Consider the following 21,061-nt stretch of genomic DNA (forward strand, 5'->3'; position numbering starts at 1 on the left):
TTCTGCATTTTTTTCCAAAAGTGTGCCATGCCCAGAGGGGATATGACTGAACAAGCATATGTAGCTGAAATTATATTGGAGGAAATATTAAATTTGGTGTAACTATCCTAAGCACACTGACATTTGTTTAATTAAGCAGTCCATATTCTTGTTCCTGAATTATCTTGAAATGTTTTTTTGAGAATACTGAAGAGTTTTTAGGGTCATTACAGGGTCATAACAAATCCATACATGTCAGTAAATTCTCAGGAACTTGTTGGACATCATAGCTTGATTCATTCACAATTACCATGAGAGTGTTCTTGCTGCAGAGTCCACTTGGGAAGCCTCATTAGAGAAAATGTTAATGCTAATGCTTGATCTTGTATAAGTGACTGAGTCTGTTTTCAATGACAGGGAAGAAGATGATCCATCTGAGTGTGCAGTCCCTATCTCAACCACTCTGATTAAACAGATAGCCACTAAATCCAACCCGTGCGGCAGCGTCAGCCAAGTGCTCTCCGAGTTCTATGGCATTGCCAGTCCTCCCCAGCCTGCATGGCCTTACAATAGGAAGGATTCAGACAGGTAATTCCTTGCTAAACCTTCTTCATGACTTCATGACATGCAATTTGCATTGCCTTTCCAAATAAACTGAAACCACATTCTGGAAGACTATATGTGATGAACATTGAATATATTTTCAGCAGTTATATAATTCCTGCATGTAAACTGCAGAATCTGTGGCAAGTGGGGAAAAAAATTAGGTCAGCCTCAGGGCTGCCCTTGTTTATACTGAGAAGATTGCATCAATATGGATTTTTTAAAAATGGAACCATTTTTTGTGAACGCACTTTCTTTACTGCAGCTCTAGAGGCTGTTGTTTATTCAGCTGCTGTTTGTTTCAATAGAAAAACAGGGAGTTGCTGTAGAAGTAGTTGTGGGGGAAACAAAAAGGAAATGTGATTTGATGACTATAAAAGTCACAGGTTTAGCTCTGAAGGACAGTGGTAACTTTGTTAAGGCATTTATTAATTGACTAAATTCAGGAAGAACTTGTGGAGTTAAAACTACACCTTTATAGCCTACACCTATCTAGATCTTTCTGACAGCACCTCAGTGTGTTCCAGAATGATAAGGTAAGAAGAGAAGTTTTTCTATCTCACAACCAGAAAAGCCTTGCAAATTTCTGAAAAAGACACCTTAGCATTTGTAATCTTGAATTCATTATTTATCCTTTGACTTTAAGTTTTGGCTTATTTGTTTTTGACAGCAATGAACAGCTCTCCCAATGGGATAGTCCAATGCGGGTAAAGCTGTCAGTGTGGAAACCCTATGTTAGAACTCTGCTGATTGAACTCCTGCCCTGGGCTTTGCTCATCAATCAGTCCAAGTGGGACCTCTGGCTGTTTGAAGGAGAGAAGATTCTTCTTCAAGTACCTAGTGGGAAAGTAATTATACCTCCCAACTTCGAGGTAACTATGCCATTCACATTAGCAGGCACAGGTCTGCTAAACACACTGGTTCTCAAGAATTGTTATTACTCCAGATGATTCCCACTTTCCAATTACTGTGTCTGTTTGTCTGCTAGTCATGATGAAGAGTAGCAATAACAATAGGAATTCACCACACTGATTGAGTCACCTAGTGGGTAGCACAACATACTTGATAGCAGTGTTAGAAAAACAACATCCTAAAAATGCATAGTTAAAAATTTTCCATAACACCCTGTAGGAAGAAGGCCATCATTCCATCAACAGCCTTTTCCCCTTCCTCTCAGTTCAGCCAAAAAATCTGCAACATGGGTATAAGGTAGCAGTCCACAAAAATTGCTATAAAGGCCAAGTAAAGACTTTGTGTAAATGTGTCACTTGAAAAATTGTTGACCACAGTAGCAAAATTGACAGCCTGAAAGGAACATTTGGTTTGAGAGCGTTTTATATTATTTCAGAGTTTTTAATGTTACCAAGAAAAGTTGATAATCACACAGAATGAATTACAATAGAGGAAGATTTTATTTAGAATGCCTGCCTTCCTTAATTCAGTGTAACAGGTCTTCCCACATATCTTGGCCATGCACATTATTTTTTATTATGATATTCTTTCATTTCTAAATAATTAAGGTGATTTGACACAGCAGCTTGTTAATTCCAGTTGAGCAATCTGATAGTTCCTGTTTATTCTGTCATCTTTTACCCCCCATATATGTCTGTTAATAAACAAAAGGTCTGCCTAGTAACACACCTCAGTGCAGACTACAGCTTTGATCCCCTGTGAGGATCAGTTCCTTATCCACCTTGTGGTTTCATCTATTCTTGTCCCACATAGAAAGAATCAGAGAGAGAAAGGCAGGAAATTGTATTCACTGCCTACTGGAAACTGCATTTAGATCTGCAGTAGAAATGTATCAAATTGTGAACAACTGACAATCCATCATTTTTTCACTTGCAGGAAGCTTTTCAGGTTGGAATATACTGGGCAAACACTAATACTGTGCACAAATCAGTGGCAATTAAACTGGTTCATAATGTGACCTCCCCAAAATGGAAGGATGCCGATAATGGGGAAGTAGTAACATTGGATGAAGAAGGTTTTGTTGAAGCTGAAATTAAACTTGGTGCTTTTCCAGGTCATCAAAAGGTTAGAAGAAAATTATAATGATCTGTAACTTTATCATGTAAAAACAAAGTCATATAGCAGATAAAACAATCAAATGTATGTAGTGTGAAAGCTTCTCCCTAATTATGTTAATATATGTCCAACATAAAGAGAGTATAAACAATGTATGAAATATAATTTGAAGAATTAGATTGCCAAAAACATACTGTGCAACCCATAAAGATAATACAATATCTCCTGGAAAAAGAATTAATGAATTTTCAATCTTGTTTGGATAACATTGACAGATGCAACTTCAAAAGTACATGATGTGGCTCCAGTTACGAAGTGCATGAATATAGAGAGGATTTCTTTGATTAGAAGGAGAGCAGCACTTCTATTGCTACATTTCACTACCTTTTGTGGTTTTGTGTGACTACATCATAATTTTCATTTCATCACAATTTCATTTTCTTACAGTTGTGTGAATTCTGTATTTCTTCCATGGTTCGACAAGGTATACAAATTCTACAGATAGAAGATAAGACAACAATAATCAATGACACATCATATCAAATCTATTATAGGCCACAGCTTGTTATTTCCAAATCCCACTCAGGAGAAGAGGTAAAGCACTGTAGATACTGTTTTTGTTTGTCATCTGTGGAAAATAGTTGTTTATATCTGTAGCTGTATTTAGATGAGCTGCATATAGCAGGGCTCGGAACCGCAATCTTTAGACATAATAATCATAAAGTAATTTATATCATTTAGAATACTGAATCCTGGGTAAATTCAACTCCAGTAATTAACTGTGCTCAGAAATCTGTACAAGCAGCAAATTCTTGCACATTGCAGAATTAGTTCTGCCTGTTCTCCATCTGTTCAGGCACTAATGGCCATTTCAGTAAAATAGGCAGCGTAATCCGTAGTAGCTGTTGAAAATGTTCTCAGAATTTTTACTGGGTTTGTGTGTAATAGAGGTATATTGGCCTGGCAGGCTGAAAACTTTTTGTTATCCTTTTGGGAAGATTCCAGTTATCTGAGTAAAGCTGCAGAACTAGAGATGTGCCCAAAGTTTATGTATTTCATAGACTGCATCAAATTGTGAATATCAGTTTTCTAATAATCTCGCAGAATATTTAAGGACTAGCTTGCAGGAACTAAAATGTATGCATGGTCAATATATTTTAATCAACCATTTATACATATTTATTGAGGATTACATTTATAGTAAAATATGTGGAAAGAATTCTTAGGGTCCAACTTAATAGAAGAGCTGGCAGATGAACAAATTTTTAAAGTTCCTGTTTCTGTATTGTTTTCCTTCTGCTTTAGTTTTCTTCACATCAGTATCTACAATTGTGCATCACACATTTTGTGGCAATCTAAATATAGGGAATTGGGAGAATGCTGATGTTAGAATCCATTCTTATTTTTGTAACCCTAAATGGATTTTGTTCACACATTTGTGTTACAGGAATGCAACTTGATTTTAGAGCTATGTTGTGCTACTGAGAGCACAGAACTATAGAATCACAGAAAGGCTTGGGTTAAAAGAGACCTTAAAGATCATCCAGTTCCAAACCCCTCAGCATGGGCAGAGATAGACATGTTCCGCTAGAGCCGGCTGCACAGATAGCTGTGCTACAAACCTATGCCCCAAGGCAGATTTGGCCAAGTGGCCTTTAATGCAGCGCACTTAGTGCAACCTTTAGTCAGTCGTGGTCATCGGCTACTTGAGAGTGTGCAAAATCAACGTGAATAAACCTCCTTTTAAGAGCCAGCATGCCGCGCTACCACCCCCTTTTTCGTTTCCAGGACTTCCAGTGCCCCGAGAGCGCGGTGTTCAGCCTGGGCCCGGCCGGGGCGGGCTGCGGCGAGGCGCTGGGCGCCGTGCCCTGCTGGGACCTGCTGTGGGAGCCGGGGGCCTCGGCGGCGGGGCCGTGCCTGGGGCAGCGGCGGCTGCTGCTGGCCCTGGGCAGCGCCGGGGCCCGGCCGCTGTGGAGCCTGCCGGCCGCCGTCAGCGCCGAGCTGGCCCGGCAGAGCGTGGCCGTGCCCGCGGCAGCGCCGGCCCGGAGCGGATTCTGCACCAGGTACTGCGCGCTCTGCAGCGCGGAGCTGCTGGGCTTGCTGCTGCCGGGCCTCAGCTGGTCAGAAACAGTAAGAGAGTAATGCAAAATCAATGTAACACATGCCCCCCATACGTAAAGGCAAGTCGTACTTTAATTTAAAAATCTCCTGATGGTTTTGATGCCTTTATTGTAAAGGGTTTCGTGATATGACTGTGTACCTGCTATTTTTTTCTGTGCATGCAAAGAAGAGCATGAAAAGCTTATATTGGGGAATTAAGGTTTTGGGTTTTTTTTTTTTTATTTTGTGAACAACAATTTAAGAGTTCAAGGACAGTGTGTAATAATACAATACAAAAATTTAGGTTTTATTTATAAAAGGTAGACATGTACTTTTGTAAACATAATAAGAGGATAAAGAAGAAAAGACAAATGGGATGAAACTATTTTGAGATGAGGAAAAATTTCAAATTTTAAAGCTTGAACTGTGCAGTTGTACATTCTATTTACAAATTTATGGAACCAGCTAGTTAAAAATAGCAGTCCAGTGACTTGTCAGATGAGCAGCTTCGTTTCTTGAACCTGATATCTGAATCTATTCATGCTTATGCTGGTATGAACAAGAAACAATCTGCTGAAATTAGAGAAGCTACATCAGTATATATCACCAGAGATGTGATCTTTCTCTTCGCTGAAGTACTTGATATTATTCAAACCCTCACACAGTTCCTCTGCAGAGTCCAAGAGGTGTCATTTTGGATACTAAAGATTCTCACACAGACTTCAGATTTTTTAAAAAAATTGATGGAAACAATAAAGGAAGGATTCCTTATCATTCTGACACAGGCATAGAGAATCCCATGTTCCTTATCAGATTTTTCAGACTTTGGATTTTTTAAAATCACCATGAGGTATGGGGGTTTAACAATAGTCAATTAATTTGCTCAGGAGAAAAAAAAAAAAAAAGAATGTATGTTTATGCATGAAGATATTTTACATAGCTAATAAGTAGAACTAAATTCATTTAATCTCATTTTGGAAATCAATGTAGTGATGATCCATAACATTAACATTTAAAAGAGCAATAGCGTTGTGGATCATTCCAGGGGAGCAGTCAGTTAGATTTACATATTTGTTCAAATACCTTTCATGTGTACCAGAGAAGTATCCATGCAAATTCTTCTGGAAAATTTTAAAGATTTATGTTGGAAATTTGGGCCTACAATCTCATGTTTTTAATTTAATATAAATCTATGCTGGCTAGGACTCTCATCTTGTAGACACACATGTTCAGTTTAACTCATGAGTACTCTCCATGAAGCAATTTCTTCTCACATGTTTTTTAGGCTACTTCCATGTGTTCTTATGTTGAAGTGGAGATGTGTACTTGCCTAAATGTAGATAAATATCTATGGACCTGGAACTTGATAATAAATAATTTTACAGATGCTAGTCTTGAATGTTTTTAATTGTTCAGGCTAATAATATGTAAAGATTTCATCCAAAACAGGCATAATCCAATATATCTGCTTCTGTTTTAGAGCTATAGCTCTGACTTATCAAGAGCACCTTGGCGTGACGTACCTAACACTTACAGAAGATCCTAGTCCTCGTATAATTATCCACAACAGGTGCTCCATTCCATTGCTTGTAAAAGAGAATTTCAAAGGTAGGTACTATGCAATAATTAGAAACAGTGTACTGCTGTAGTATAACTTATTTTACTGACTCTCCAGTCCAAAATTGAGTTCAGTGGGTGTTTTGGTTATAGCAAGAATTTGATGCCCTCATGAAGGTCTGTCTCAAAGTGAGAGGCTCTGGAAGCTGTTGGAGCTAATTGTGAGGTCAGGAGTATGAACTTAAATATTTGTCTCTGGGCCTTTGGGGTCTCCCTGGTTCCAGCTGTCAAGGTGACCCAGCTGTAGGAAATCCAGAGGCAGTGGAGTTTTGCTGACATCAGTTCAATCCCATGGAACACTTCTATTTCCTCAGATTTGCAAATGTAGCAAAACATATTGGCAAAATTCTGGTCACAGTAAATTAATGTAATGATCATCAGAATATTATATCTGTAAAACTTTATGAAATAAAAAATGGGAAAAACCCAAACATATAATATTCTAAGTAATAGAAAAGCAATGTTTTTATTTATTAGGTATATTTCAGACAGAAACTTTCTAATTTGAGCAAGCATAGATGAGTTTTGATTTCATACAGGTTTTAGAAGGCTCTGATCTTGTATATTTTATAACATTTCAGAAACACCCAAGTTTGAAGTTTACTGTAGAAAGATTCCAGCTGAATCTTCGGTTCATCATGAACTTTACCATCAAATCTCCAGCTATCCAGACTGCAAAACAAGAGATTTACTGCCCAGTATTCTCCTGAAAGTGGTGTCATCTGATGAATTAGTAAACGAATGGAGTGATGTTGTGGACATCAACAACCAAGGAACACAAGTAAATAATTTCAAATTACTTCCTAATTCTCACCATAAATGGTTGTCTTTCTGACCTGTACAGTGCATTGTTCCTCTGCAATAAGTGTATCCTTTCTGTTGGTATTTAACTCCTGGGAACTCTCCTGCCTAACTAAGCCCCTTCCTGTGGAAGTTTTAGAACACAAACCATCTTCTTTACTGTCTCTTTTTGAAGATAGCTAAATTGAACGTAGAGGCTTTATAACACTGATTTATTTCACTTTTTAATTAGCCTGGTATTGCCTGGAAAAATCAGTCTTGAAAATTTCTGGGCTCTGTAAGCCAAGAATGCCACAGGATCCAGAAAAATTTGGTGACTTAATTATCACGGGACAATTATAATAATATATTGTAGGAATCATCACAGTCATTTTCCCTCTGTGTCTTCACAGAAGCTACTCATGTCTTTCTAAAACAAAACAACCCCTCCCTTTTCTTTCCTTCTGTTATTTTTCTCTGGATCTTGAGGTAAATGAAAGCTTCCTTGACTGGAGTAATTCTTTTTGATGGGAATTTTTTCCATCTTTGAAGTCATTAGTTTACATGGAATCAACATAAACTGCTTGGCTCTTTGAAAGAAATACTAGTTTCAGATGTTTTCCCTGGGCACAAATCACAAAATGCTCTTGATTATTGAGTGTTATGTTATATAGCAAGTAGTTCAGTTCCATTCAGCAAGCCAGTCAAGCAATGCAGGGTTTCAAATTTCAGTCATTAATGTTATGCCAGACCAGGGTTCTTTATAAGTATCTGGCTCCTAGAAGGAATTAGATGCTAAGACAACATTTGGGGATCATTGTCTACTTGAACAGCTCTCCAAAAAAGTATAGCCTTCTGTTATTGAAGCTTTAGGATGTACATGTTGAAAATTTTCCCAGGATTTCTAAGTCTGTCTTTCTCTTTGAAAACTATGAATATAAGTGAATAAGGAATATAGTAATAGTGTCACATACAATTCAGTTCAGGTTGTGAAATAAATGGGATTTAGAGGATCTTAGGTAATTTGTATTTCTTCTATGTGGTCACAGATAGGTACTTCTTTTTCTATTAGAAAGTAAATTTAAAATTATTTAAAACTAATAACTTAATAAATAATGAAGTATTTATCATCAGAATAATCTAAAATTGGAATTTAAAATTACCAATTTTCAAGATCAGTGGAGGTTTATTTAGAATAATTAGAGTTTTGAAAATTCTGTACATGTCCTTTTTTCTCCAATTCCATGTAGGATTGTGAATCTCTTCCAGACAAGCAAAGGATTAAAACTGACATATCAAAATTGGAAATTCTCTTATATGTAATTGTCAGAAGAATAAGAAATTTGATTAATGAAACTTAATTATCTGTACAAGGTTATTATTAATAGCCTAACAATCAGTTTAAGTGCTGATCCTACTAAACATCTAATTGTTTTTGCTTCTGGTGACTTAACAGCAGTAAAGACTCTTCAAGACAAATAGCTGTTTATTTTACCTGTGCCAACCCTATATCTTTGTGTTATTTCTCAAGTTTGCATTCCATTATATTATAGCTTCTGTCATTGCAATCTAGTAAACAATTGTGTTGATAGTAACCTTTCAAGAAAAGAGAAGCCAACTTGCTCTAACAAGGACTGCTGTGAATTTTCCAAACCTTTAAAAGATCTTAATCTTTTATATTCTGGAGAAACCCTAAACTTGCATGAAAATATTGCAGAATTAAGCTCCAAAGGCAGTACATCACTTCGCTTAAGTAGGATATTCCTAAAGACAACTTGTCCAGAATGAAAGTTTGTTCACCTGTAAGCAAGACATAAACCTGTTATCAAATTCCATTTTTCCTGCCTTTTCAGTTGCTTTTTGCTTTCCAATAGATTTTTTTGCCATTTTCTTGTGCTGGCACCTTGCCTGTGTAGGTGTTCTCACAAACCAGTTTAAATGACTTAATAATGGCTTCAGTCTTGAGTTGTTAATGCAAGTTTTCATGGATCCAAAATGTTAATTACTTTTCAGTCTTCTTGTGTTTTACATGATGCTATCAGCCATTCATCCACCCAGCTCTGAGCTAGGGCATAGCAACATAATGTTAGTTTAGGGTTTGTTTTCTAGAGAAAGTGGGATTTTTTAGAGCTCCAGGAAAATGCCTTTCTGCTAAATACAAAATTAAAAAATTTTTTTAAAAATTTAAAATTTAAAATTTCCTCTTTATTCTTGTCATATAAACTCTACCTTCCCCAGCACATCTTGCTTTTTTTTTTCTGGAGAAGTGTCCTATTAAAATGTATTAAGTTATGCAGTTGAATGATGAGATGCAAATTTCATCTCCCTGAATAAGTGAAATACTTAAAGTATCAGAGCAGTTATTTTCTGAATCACTGAAATCTGACTTTTTTCCTGAATAGTATCCTGATTTGAGTACAAGATCTCAACCAGAAGGCATTAATAACATCAATTTAATTTGTGACATTAAAAACAGTGATTTTGGTTACATTCCATTGTTTTTAACCCTCTCCTTTAGATTGTGTTCTTAACTGGCTTTGGCTGTGTTTATGTGGACATCACCCATCACTGTGGAACAATAGTCATAACCTTGGCCCCAGAAGGAAGAGCAGGACCTGCTGGTATCAACCTCAACAGGTACATAAAGCACATAAAAGATGATTAAAAGCATTGCTGGGAGCTCAGTCAGCTTTCTAAGTGTTAACTGACTTAGAAACTTTAACTTAACTGTTTGTTTTGTTTAATACTGCTGCCTGCTCTGTAGCATATGTTTAGACCATATGGCTTTGTATATCAGAGTAAAAAAGGACAATCTAACATCAAATGTCATGTCACTTTAAGGTAAACACTAGATGACTGGTACAAAAAGAGGATCTCAGTTGTTCATTTAAAGAAAAAAAAGACATTTTTCATCATAATTAATTTTGAGTGTGTTCATCAGTTTAAAATGTATTTAGCCAGGTCCTGCCATCTGTAATCTTACAAGCTCCCAAAGATTTAATATGCAAGAGCTGTAGAAATAACCTTACAGTTAGTAATTAATCATGCTTGATTATAACACCCTTCTTTAGAAGATTTCCCCACTTCCATAATACACCACAATCTGGTCCTCAGCTTCATTCAAGTGCAATTATAATACTACTTATTTTTAAGCTCCAGATTGCTCAGCAATCCTGTTACAATTTGAGTGGAATTTGTTGTGCTGTTTTTATTTGCAGCGTAATTAGGTATTAATCCCCAAGCCACTGGTCATCAGCAGTACCTGGCAGTCCATTTGCTAGTGAAACTTTGCAGTGGGCAGTTCACATTGCAGGGGGAGGCCCTCAATGCCATCAGTAATGCCTTCACTGGAGGGCACTCGCTGTGTGTGATGTGAAATTATTATCTCCAATAGTAACCTTCAGTGAAACATCTGAGCTGTACATGAAGCATCAGAAAATTGTATTTGTGGTGTTTTTTAATATCTGTCTCTGTAAAGTGTAATAGGGGAATTACTGTCTAGATATGCTCCTGTCCAAACTATCCTGTTGCATGATAAAAAAAACAACCCTGATGTAGATATATACTGTCCTGTTTCTTAGAAGACCTCCTGGGTGCTACTCACCAGTAGTGATTAAGGTTGCCAAATCCCAGTAATGTTAGCAGGACTTGCACAATGAGTTTCCCACATATTGTAGAGAATGTCTCTCTTTGAGCAAGCAAGATGCCAGGTGAGCTCAAAGGCAGGAAGTAATAAAACTTGTTTTCCCTCCTGTCTAGAAGTCAAGAGCAGACCCTGTCACTGAAAATGTTCATCAGTCAGCTGAGTCTTGCTGCGTTTGATGATATTACAAACCACAAAGTGTCGTCTGAACTCCTGCGTCTCACAGCAGACAATGTTTTCCTCCACATGGCCCCAGCCACCAGCTCCCTGTTACAGGAGTTCCAGCAGGACTCTGTGGAAGGCCTCCCACAGTTTCATACTCTCCAAGTGTATTGTGAAGACTTGCAACTGGACAATCAGTTGTACAGCAAATCCAATTTCCATTTTGCAGTCCTGCTGTGCCAAGAAGAGAAAACTGAAACCGCGCAGTGGTCAAGAATGAACAATCTCATTGTTTGTAACAAAGATTTGGAAAGCTATAAAGAAAACTGCTTTATTAAACTCTGTATTGCTTTTTCTGAGGAAGAGAATTTCATGTTTCACGTGAATGACCTCAGCTTTGAGCTCAAACCAGCTAGGCTCTATGTGGAAGACACCTTTGTTTACTACATTAAGACTCTGTTTGATACATATCTTCCAGAAAACAAAACTGCTTATAAATCCATGAATGCTTCAGATACCACCCTGATAGTGCCTGAACAAGTGAGAGAGCATGCAAGAGCTTTAGTCAAGCCAGTGAAGCTCAGAAGATTAAAAATACAACCTGTTAATCTCCTTGTCAGTATTCATGCTTCATTGAAACTGTATATAGCCTCAGACCACACCCCTCTCTCCTTCTCTGAGTTTGAGCGAGGACCCGTGTTCACCACGGCCAGGCAGCTCGTGCACGCCCTGGCCATGCATTACGCTGCTGGAGCACTTTTCAGAGCAGGTCAGTACTTGTCCTTAACGAGCAACATTCTCCTTGGGTACCAGGGTTCTGTGACTGTCACTCAAGAGGAGTACCCTGGATGTTAGCAGTACAAGTTTTGTTCTCCTTAGACACTGTTTGGTAACGATACTTTTGGACACCATTCAGGTCCTGTCGTGCAACAGAAGGGGGATAAAAGAGCTGAGCAGACACCTGTGAAGGTTTGTAACATTGTGCTAAATATTAGCCAGCCACCTGAAGGTTTTAGCCACCTGAAACCCTGAATACACCATAAAAATGTGTTCTGGCTGTCTTAGGTTTTGTCATTTTATATTATAGCACTAGTCAGAATCAACCCACATTCCTTACATAAACTCCCTAAAACAGTGTTTAATCAAATTATTCAGCATGTTGCTCTGCGCTCAGAAGTAAATTATAGGCCTGAATGTTGTTTTGTTGTTAAAACTCCTTTTGGCTGCAGTTTATGATTAGGAATCTGTCTTTCTTCATACAGCCTTCAATCTAAACTGGCACACAGATGTTTGTTGTTCTTTGATCCAAGAACTATGAAGTTTGCTGTTAGTAACTTAGTCCTATATAGGATCAATAGCAAGCAATTAGTCTTTTTTAAGTTATCAGGTACATTTTGTTTTCCATAAATACTAATGTAATGAAATCTGGTCTCTGATGTGTCTTGGTGCAGGACAAAATTTGTGCCTGAGACAGAAGGAAGCTCCTCCACGATCACACACAAGTAACATCTTTCACACTGAAACAAGGGATTTATTTTCCTGCAGTGCTAATAGTCAGATTTGCTGAGATCCTAATGCTTCCATTTGGACTATAAGCATACTGCAGCCTGACTTCTGTGCACGCTTTCCAAAGCTGTACACGTGTATTTCATCTATTTATAGATGCTGACATTGTGTTTCACTGTGTGCATACCTGACTTGCACTGCTGGTTGTGACAATAGTGTGCACAGTTTTGCAGCATAACAGTGTACCAGTTCATTATTTTCTTACAATATTATGCCTGCAAAATGTGCAGGTTTTTCTTTTTGCTACTTCTTTGGATTTGTTCTGTAGTTAAATCTCATAGTACAGAAGGGCAGATCTAGTTGCTTGGTAATTAAGAGTGAAACTGTAGCCAGATATTGTCCACAGTGTAAATGCTTCTCCCCCATCACTTGCTTGGGGACCAGCGGTGTATCTGAAATCAAGCAGATTTAAGTATTAAGAACTGAGGTTTGCTTTGGTGGAACTTCCCTTCAAGAAAATACATATGCATATATACTTAACTCCCACTGAAAGTACTAAAACTAAAATGTATTGTTTGAAATGTGTCACCATGATTAAAATGGTGAATTGTACTGATTAATGTTTAATTTAGCAATGAAAATGGTTTATGTTCAAGACTTTGTGACTCTTGTCAAAAAGCTGTGTCAACACAGTAAAAAAAGGAAGGGAAAAATCAAGCAAAAAGCTTCATATGATCTGCAAACCCTGAGTTTTTTTCTCACTATTAGCACAGTTGGTCTCTTATGGAAAAGAACCTCGTGCTCCTGCATTTTAACTACATTAATCTGGAATATGGGTTGTTTGACCCTCTTCTGCTCACCACTGTCCCATGCATAAATCATTGGTACCATCTGCACAGACAGCCTGTCCATACAGCCATACCTTATACTCAGGGATATGCACTCTTTTAGTTAGCTGTGTGCAGGACCACTGCTGAGCTGTGGGAGGGGGCAGGATTTGCCCCAAAGCTTGCTGAAGGGGGTGCATCAGGTTGCCCTGTGTGCTGCAAAGGAGTGGTCAGAATCCATTAAAGCCATGGATGGGGCTGGAGAGCTCTGTTCAAATATGCTGATTAGCATTGCTTATCTCAAATCAGCCAAACCTGCAATGGAAATCTCCTATTCTTTTCTAATTAAGTTGTCCCCTATATAAAAGTGCATTAAATTCTACTCAAAAATATCACTGGTACCACATCTGGCCCTATAGTTGCCTATAAAGAAAATTCAGTGTCTCTCTGCTAATACAGTCATATTAATTTCATGTCAGTGGATATAATTACTATACATAAGTAGGAAATGATGACCTGACAATGATAGTGCATTCTGCAAAGTAAAATGCCACACAGAGCTTGTGAATTGAGGGGTTGTTCCCAATTCCTCATTCTCTTACTCCTGACCTCCCAGACCTTCTTCCCTGGGCTGGGAGGTCCAAGCTGGCAGTGAGGAGCCACTGGGTTTGCTCTGAGCATTGGCCAAGGAGGTTCACCCATGCTGCAGGTTGTACATTATTCCCATATGCTCTCCAAGGGTGAGCATGATCCATCCAGAGCTTCCCAAACCTGACAGGCAGGGACAGATTACAACAAACCATCCCTGGCATACCAGGCAAGCCCTCAGTTTTGTGTTTAACTATTTTCATTCATTTTTTTCTGTTTTACATTCCTGAAATGCTGGCTGGCCCGGCAGGTGAGTGGAGGTGGAGTCCCCCATGTCCCAGGCTGGTGGTGCCTGCTGAGGATGCTGCAGGGCACCAAGGCACTAACCTGCAGTGCCCTATAGCCACTTGCCCTCACACCACCACGTAGGACAAGAAATATCAAGAATATTTAGGGGGTAAAAAGGGCTCTAAGGAATTATTGCAATAATATTGATCAGAAAAAGCAGAAAGAACATCTCTCCTGTCTGTACACACCTCCCCCACCCCTCCAGCTTTTCAGCACTTCACACGGTGGCAAAGATAATTTATTAAAAATCCTACAGCAAGGGAATTGCAGGCCCAACCTGGAGTTCTGGCTTCCCCTGGTCCTGGCAGGAAAGGACTGCCAGGGGATGCTCCTTTCCAGGACAGTGGGCCACAATGTGTGTTGCTGCTCTGCTCATTGCATTGCCAGTAGCACTGGAGTTTTGTTTTTGTAGTCCATTCCACCCTCTCTCTTATGTCCACTCTGGTTCCTGCTTTTCATATTACAAGTACTGGAGTTCTCAACCTGCCAGAACTGAAATGTGGGACAGATTCAACAGGAATAATAGATTTTCCGGGAGCTTAGAATGATAGTGTGAGATTAATTCATTTCATATGAGTAACATTTTCTCTTCTGTTCGGTTTCATGATTCAGCCTTCCACAGGAATGGCTGGGAGGGGTTAAAAGAAAACAAGAAAAGCATCTGGAGAGCAGGAGTTTTCACTGATGAGATGGGAATGAGGAGGGCAGAGCACAGATCAAGGGCCCTTATGGGAGAGCAGGAGGCCAGCCTGTCCATCCTTCAGTCTCCTGGTCCTGTCACACCTTGTGCGCTCTGACAGTGCCAGCTGAAATTCGTGGTACCAGGGCTCAAAGACCAAACAGTTCCTGTTTCACATTTATTGCCATTTCTGAATTGCTCTCTCTGGGCTGCCAAAAAAAGAGTTATGCAGCACTGTTTCCCTAATAAATCTGCTGCCTACCAGCCTGAGAAAGACAAGACCTGCAAATAGCTTTCCAGCAACAGATTGCTGCGTGCTCAGCCATCCAGCAAGCTGCTGGCAACCCTGCGTTTATATAGGAAACCAGATCTGCAGATACTTCTCCTGGGATATGCATAAGGAATACTCCCCTATGAGTAACCTAATCAGCATGTAGATGTCATTGCTGTTTACACAACTGTACTGAGCAGAAGACATTTGTCTGGCTTTCACTGCACTCTGAAAGAAAATGATCAGCTTAGAAGGGTTGGGGTGGATTTAAAATAACTTCTTAAGCACTTGTCAAAAATCTGCATCCCTTTTCCTAACACTCCATCAAGCAATTGACCTGCACACTCCCGTAAAGCAGTACATTGTATCAGTGTAAACTCCCTGTCACAATTCTATCACATAAGGATGTGAAATCACAACGCTGCCTTATAGTGTCTAAAACCAAGCCGACCATCTGAGCTTGCAGTCCCATTCCTCTGTAGCTGCACGGCTCTCGCATCCGCCTCCCTCACACACTTTTAGCAGAAATACGGGAAGCTCCTGGAAGGAAGTAATTCTAAAGCTATTTGTGAGTTTGCCAAAAGGATTTCTTTGATTTACGAAGTATGAAAGATTGCCATTTCTGAATTCATAGTGGATGAGTTATTTCCTGTGTTTTGCTCAAAGGAAGTTCATAATGCAATGAATTCTAGTGTGAAAAAGATAATTAAGGAATAACCTTTTCACAACTGCTGCTTCTGCAGTTTTTGCAGCTGTAACATGTGTCTTGTTTCTCCACACAGGCTGGGTTGTTGGATCATTGGAAATTCTTGGAAGCCCAGCTAGTCTGGTGAGAAGCATAGGGAATGGCATAGCTGATTTCTTTAGGCTCCCCTATGAAGGGCTGACCAGAGGCCCAGGAGCATTTGTCAGTGGAGTTTCCAGAGGAACAACGTCATTTGTAAAACACATTTCCAAAGGTAGAGCTTTCATTTTATTACTCCAACTACTGTTTTGTTGTCATGCATTGTTAAAGTTTTAAGCAATAAAATCTGTCCATCCTTCAGTCTCCTGGCCCTGCCTTGTCTTGTGCTGCTCTGACAGTGCCAGTTGAAATTCCTGGTACCAGGGCTCAAAAACCAAACAGTTCCTGTTTAGCTAAGCTAAGAGTGTATGTAACAAGCTCACAAGCAATGTCTCATGTATTAAACAGATCACCACTTTACCACAGTGCATGAGAATGTTTCAGAAACTTCAGAATTTTAAACCTCCCAGTGGGAAATAGATATTCACTCAGCAAGTATTTCATGTGATAACTGCAGAAGTATTAAAGGTGTTCTGCACTTCTGCTAGCAATCAGAAATTCTACACTCGGTCGCCTCATCATATTTATTATTAAAAAAAAAAAAAAAACAAAGTAGATACAGTTGTCATAACTGTGTGAGTACGTGGATGGGATCTGACAGTGGCTGGCCTGCCATGGGACCAGGAGGAGCTTTTCCCCTGCAAAGCTGTACAAACAGTGCCATCGCGTGGCTCCAGCCGCCGCAGACACAGCGCCTGCCCCGGCTGGCTGCTGCGCCGAGCCCCCGCTCCTGCCTCCCGCAGGACGCGGCCTCACGGCTCCTTCTGTAAATATTTGTTTACCTTTCCATCACCCCCCTCTCCATTTAGATTAGCCTTACACAAGTCAGGGAACTGGAGAAGGATGTTCAGATGAGTTTCTGTTCCCACCGAGCAGGCAAACCTGGAGCAGGCTAATGTAAAAGGCGTGACGCGGGCCATAGCAGCAGCGTGGTGATGCCTGACAAACAGTAAAGCATGTTACACATGGCTGACTGTTCACTTGACTTGCTGCTCTGCTGTAAGCTCAGCATTGCAGGGAGGCATACAACGTCTCCGTGGTTTAAATTAAAGCATTTTGATCCAGACTCAAATGTGTATCTCCATGCATTTAGGTACACTGACGTCAATTACCAATCTGGCAACAAGTCTTGCTCGGAATATGGATAGGCTGTCACTGGATGAGGAGCATTACAACAGACAAGAAGAATGGAGAAGGCAGCTTCCAGAGAGCCTGGGAGAAGGACTGAGACAGGGGCTCTCTCGTTTAGGCATTAGCCTTCTAGGTAATGTACTATTAAAGTGATAATATTGTTTTCTAATCTGCTCACTAGCCTTTTCTAACTGTGAGTTATAATTTCAAATTCGGGGGGGGTTGGTGTCTTCTTGTGAAAAAGCCTCACAGTATGTATATTGGATACTGTTTATCAAGATTTACCGACTTTTGTGTGTGATTTTTGCTGATAAAATAATTGCAGATATAGAATGGGTTTGCACTTTCTTGGTGAAATAAGATTTTCATTTGTACATGATGTAGATCTAAATGGGGAAAAAAGAATAATTCTGCATCGGGCAGCGTGACTTGTAACTAATTCAACACGAAGACGTCATCATACTGATGTTTACTTTCCGATGAATTATAGGAATGCCTTCTGAACCTGCTTGTTTTTGCAGCACTGTAGATATCAGAGATTCTTGGGTTTGTTTGAAAACCACTTCAACTTAGTGCAGATGTTAAGTAAGCTTTGATGAGGAATTCTGCTTTTACAAAGAGACCCAGATTGTCCTGATTCAGTGTAATTTTATTCATCAAGCAGCCGAGTGGTTTGGTTGGAAGTGAAGATTACTCTATCCATTTCAAAATAGCACCTACAATTTTGAAAACTAACCCGCAGTGGAAAAATTCTCTGCGAGAAGTTTTGCAGTAAGGGGCTGGATTTTCTAGGTTACTTCGACTTGTCACACTGCAAAGGAATGCAGAACTGTATTGTTTGGCAGAGTTCCTCAGTATGTATTAAACAGTATGAATCTCTTAGAGATCAAAGTGACCAAAAGCAGCCCAGTGCAAAAGGTTAGAAGAGCTGAAGCTTGAAAGGATTTGTCCTGTTTCCTAATCTTCACTAGTGTACACAACTCCTAAATTTGCAACCGCAACCCTGAAAGCCCCAAAGAGGAAGTGGTAAAAATGTTACAAGTTTGGGTTAAGTTGCTGGGAATTATTTTAAGCAATAACATTAGATTATGTGAAGCACTGTCATTTGATAATGCCTGTAAACCGGCAAGCAAGTGTCCTGGGAGAAATGTGCATAAAGGAGAAATTCCATATATTAGTAGCCACTGTCCCAATAGTAAGCTGTTACTGGTGTTGCAAATCAAAGGCAGTTTGGAGGAGGTTTTATTTTTCCCTCTTGTTTTATTGGGCTAAGGGCAGTCAGAATCAAGTTGAGTTGCTGGATGAAAGATTATCCTTTTAGAAGCACTGTGTCAGCCTGGTGTGTATGTGCTCTTGAAATGGTTTGGTGATCTTGGCTCAGTTATTAATTAAACATCAAGGTAACATGGTGTCTATATCCCCTTACTGACACACCCTTAGCCCTTCAGAGCTAAAAACATCAGCTGTACAGCCTGAAGTAAAGAGCAAAACTTTGTAGCTTTGGCTGTATCAAGGCAAAGTTTCTGCTGTTCAGGAAAGCTGGGACCTCCTCACATACATGCACAAATACGCCGTTCCTGCACCTCCCCGTGCACAAGGATTCTGTGTTCACAGCACTACACCCGAGTTAAAAGCAAAACAAAAAAAAATAGAACTAGAACTTCAGTGTCCCTGATTTCCTAAGAAATCAGACTCTGATTTAGAAATTTAGAGCTTCATATTAGCATTTAAACAGTGCTCCTCCACAAGCTAGGGTCCTGTTTTTATTCCTGAGGTTATTGTTTAGCGACTGCTCCCTGCTAACTACCTTTTTTCTTAGCAGTTGTGTCAGTGAAGCACCCAGATAAATAGTTACTGTATAGCTGGATGTGACAAGTATGGAACTCTCACTAAGGGAGAAATCAGAAATATTCCACTTACTCTGTATCAGTTTTTTAATTAAAAATTATTTTTTAAAAGCATGTTTCTTCTGTATAGGCAGCAGCATTCATATAAATTGTATCAAGACCTAAATTTTTATTAAACCGATGTTTAAATTTCTACAAACACGTCAGAAAACTGCTGCTGTCCTGACAATTTAGTGTAAAGAATATTGTGGCTTCCCAAAAAAAAAAAAACAAAAACAAACAGCCATAGTTGAAGGGATGGTATCACTGTGCTGCTTTTTTCCCCTAGCGCGTTCAGAATAAACATGAACATGCTTACTCTAAAAACTCTTAAGGTTATTCGTACGTAACAAAGTGAAGCTGCAGTTATTTTCCTTGAGGAGGAAAGGTTTGATGAGCACAGAAATGCAGAGAGCACGACTGTTTGAAGCCATAATTTCTATGACTTTCTAATTGTAAAATTGAAGGTGATTTCTACGATGGTCACGGCACTCTCATGTTCGTAAAAGCCATCTGACCCATGCAGGCAGCTAAAACAATGGCAAATGTAGATTTTGTGTCTATGTGAACTCACATAAGAGTCCTCAGTTCACCAGTATGTTGTGGTACCTACCCAGAAAGTAGAGTTGCCTTTCTGATTTTTCTGAAAATCTGGCTCACGGTGGCCCTGATTCAGCAGAGCACTTAAGCATGTGCTTAAGAGCTTTGCTGAATCGGGGCCAAAATCATGTACTCTCGTCTCCTCCTCAGTGCAAGTTGTTCCCTGTGGTACATTCTTAAGTGCTTTGTCCTGTCTCATTTTAAATGACTCAAGCACTGTCAGGGTGTTGTTTGATTTGATTGTTATCTTTGGCCAGCTGTTGTCTTCTTTTCTAATTTGGGGGAGATTTCTGGGTCATTTTAGTAACACTTGTGCGTGAAAAGAAGCAACAGCTTATGATAGGTGTGTTTTTTCTTTTATATGTTTAGGCAAAAATGCAGTGAAATTTTTGGTAAAATATTTAGGTTATTGACTCCCAGCCAAGGAACTATCTTTTGCATTTTGTGTGACAGGGTCAAACTTAAAATATTAACTTTTAAGCATGTAAAAGAAACTATTGAAACTATCTGCTGTATTTTCAACTGCCGGTCCTAGTGAAAAATATTATATTGAAGTGGCTGCCTTTAGGAATTTGAGCATATCATAACTAAAAGATGACAACTATTCAAAAAGCTATTTTTTACAGTGACAGAAGTGCTCAACATTTCAGTTACTCCTTCCTGCTTTTGGGGAAGTGAATTGATCCATATTGCCTGACAGTGTAAGTGTCCTGATAGAGCAGACAAAGCCAGGGTTTCAGAAGCTTAGATTTTTGTTATTACAGGTGGTGGTGGCTGTTCTTGCTGTACACTATCACTGAGTCAGGGCCACTCTATGTTTGCCTCTCTACAACACAAGATAGCACAAGTCACTGCTAATCCTGAAATTGTGTGCTATTCCACACTAATTGTACAACATTAATGCATGGCAACGGGTGCTTTTTTTCCTTTGAGCTGTATTTTTGTGAGATGTTTGCTGTGATGAGATTATGCTTCAGCCCTGGTTTTGGTGTGAAACACTTGCAGCAGCCCTGGAAGACAACAGAGAAAAGGAAGCAAAATGGCTTCAGCTTGGGCAGCTTCCAGCCTCATGGCAAAGCATGGCCAGTTTCTCTTAGTGGGGGATTTTTTCCAATTATGTCTTGCTCTGAAAAAGTTTGTCACAAGCCATCCGAGTTTTGCCAAGGTCTGTAAGCTGTGCTACGTTCACCAAACTTTGTCAGTCTGCATGAACCAGTTGCTGCCCGTAATCAAATTCTTCTTGAAGTAATCCAGTGATATACTCTGAACTATCTGAATTTTGTAGCTATCAAAGTAGCTTTTTTATTGTTACTGAGCAACATGTATTAACCAGAGTGCACCCCATCTGATGTTTAGCAGATGTTATGTTGTTGCTGGAACCTCTTTGGTCCAGTAATGGAAGAATATGTTTTTGTTTTGTTGCTTTGGTGTTTAATTTTATTGAGGTTTTCTTTATACATGCATAATCT

General features: G+C 39.4%; 1 protein-coding gene across 7 annotated transcripts in view; it reads left to right on the forward strand.

Moving 5' to 3' along the window:
• The window catches only part of VPS13B (vacuolar protein sorting 13 homolog B), a 426,582-nt gene that overhangs the window by 391,715 nt on the left and 13,806 nt on the right, over positions 1-21,061 (forward strand). For all 7 annotated transcript variants that reach the window (XM_064392805.1, XM_064392810.1, XM_064392794.1 and 4 more), the window contains 11 exons: positions 397-567; positions 1,253-1,454; positions 2,431-2,619; positions 3,058-3,204; positions 4,399-4,673; positions 6,191-6,318; positions 6,909-7,108; positions 9,626-9,744; positions 10,867-11,681; positions 15,914-16,090; positions 17,069-17,239. In XM_064392805.1, the coding sequence (XP_064248875.1) occupies positions 397-567; positions 1,253-1,454; positions 2,431-2,619; positions 3,058-3,204; positions 4,399-4,673; positions 6,191-6,318; positions 6,909-7,108; positions 9,626-9,744; positions 10,867-11,681; positions 15,914-16,090; positions 17,069-17,239 (2,594 nt within the window). The remainder of the gene's footprint in view (positions 1-396; positions 568-1,252; positions 1,455-2,430; positions 2,620-3,057; positions 3,205-4,398; positions 4,674-6,190; positions 6,319-6,908; positions 7,109-9,625; positions 9,745-10,866; positions 11,682-15,913; positions 16,091-17,068; positions 17,240-21,061) is intronic.

The sequence above is a fragment of the Passer domesticus genome, chromosome 1 (assembly GCF_036417665.1).
Source record: "Passer domesticus isolate bPasDom1 chromosome 1, bPasDom1.hap1, whole genome shotgun sequence".
NCBI classification, from domain to species: domain Eukaryota; kingdom Metazoa; phylum Chordata; class Aves; order Passeriformes; family Passeridae; genus Passer; species Passer domesticus.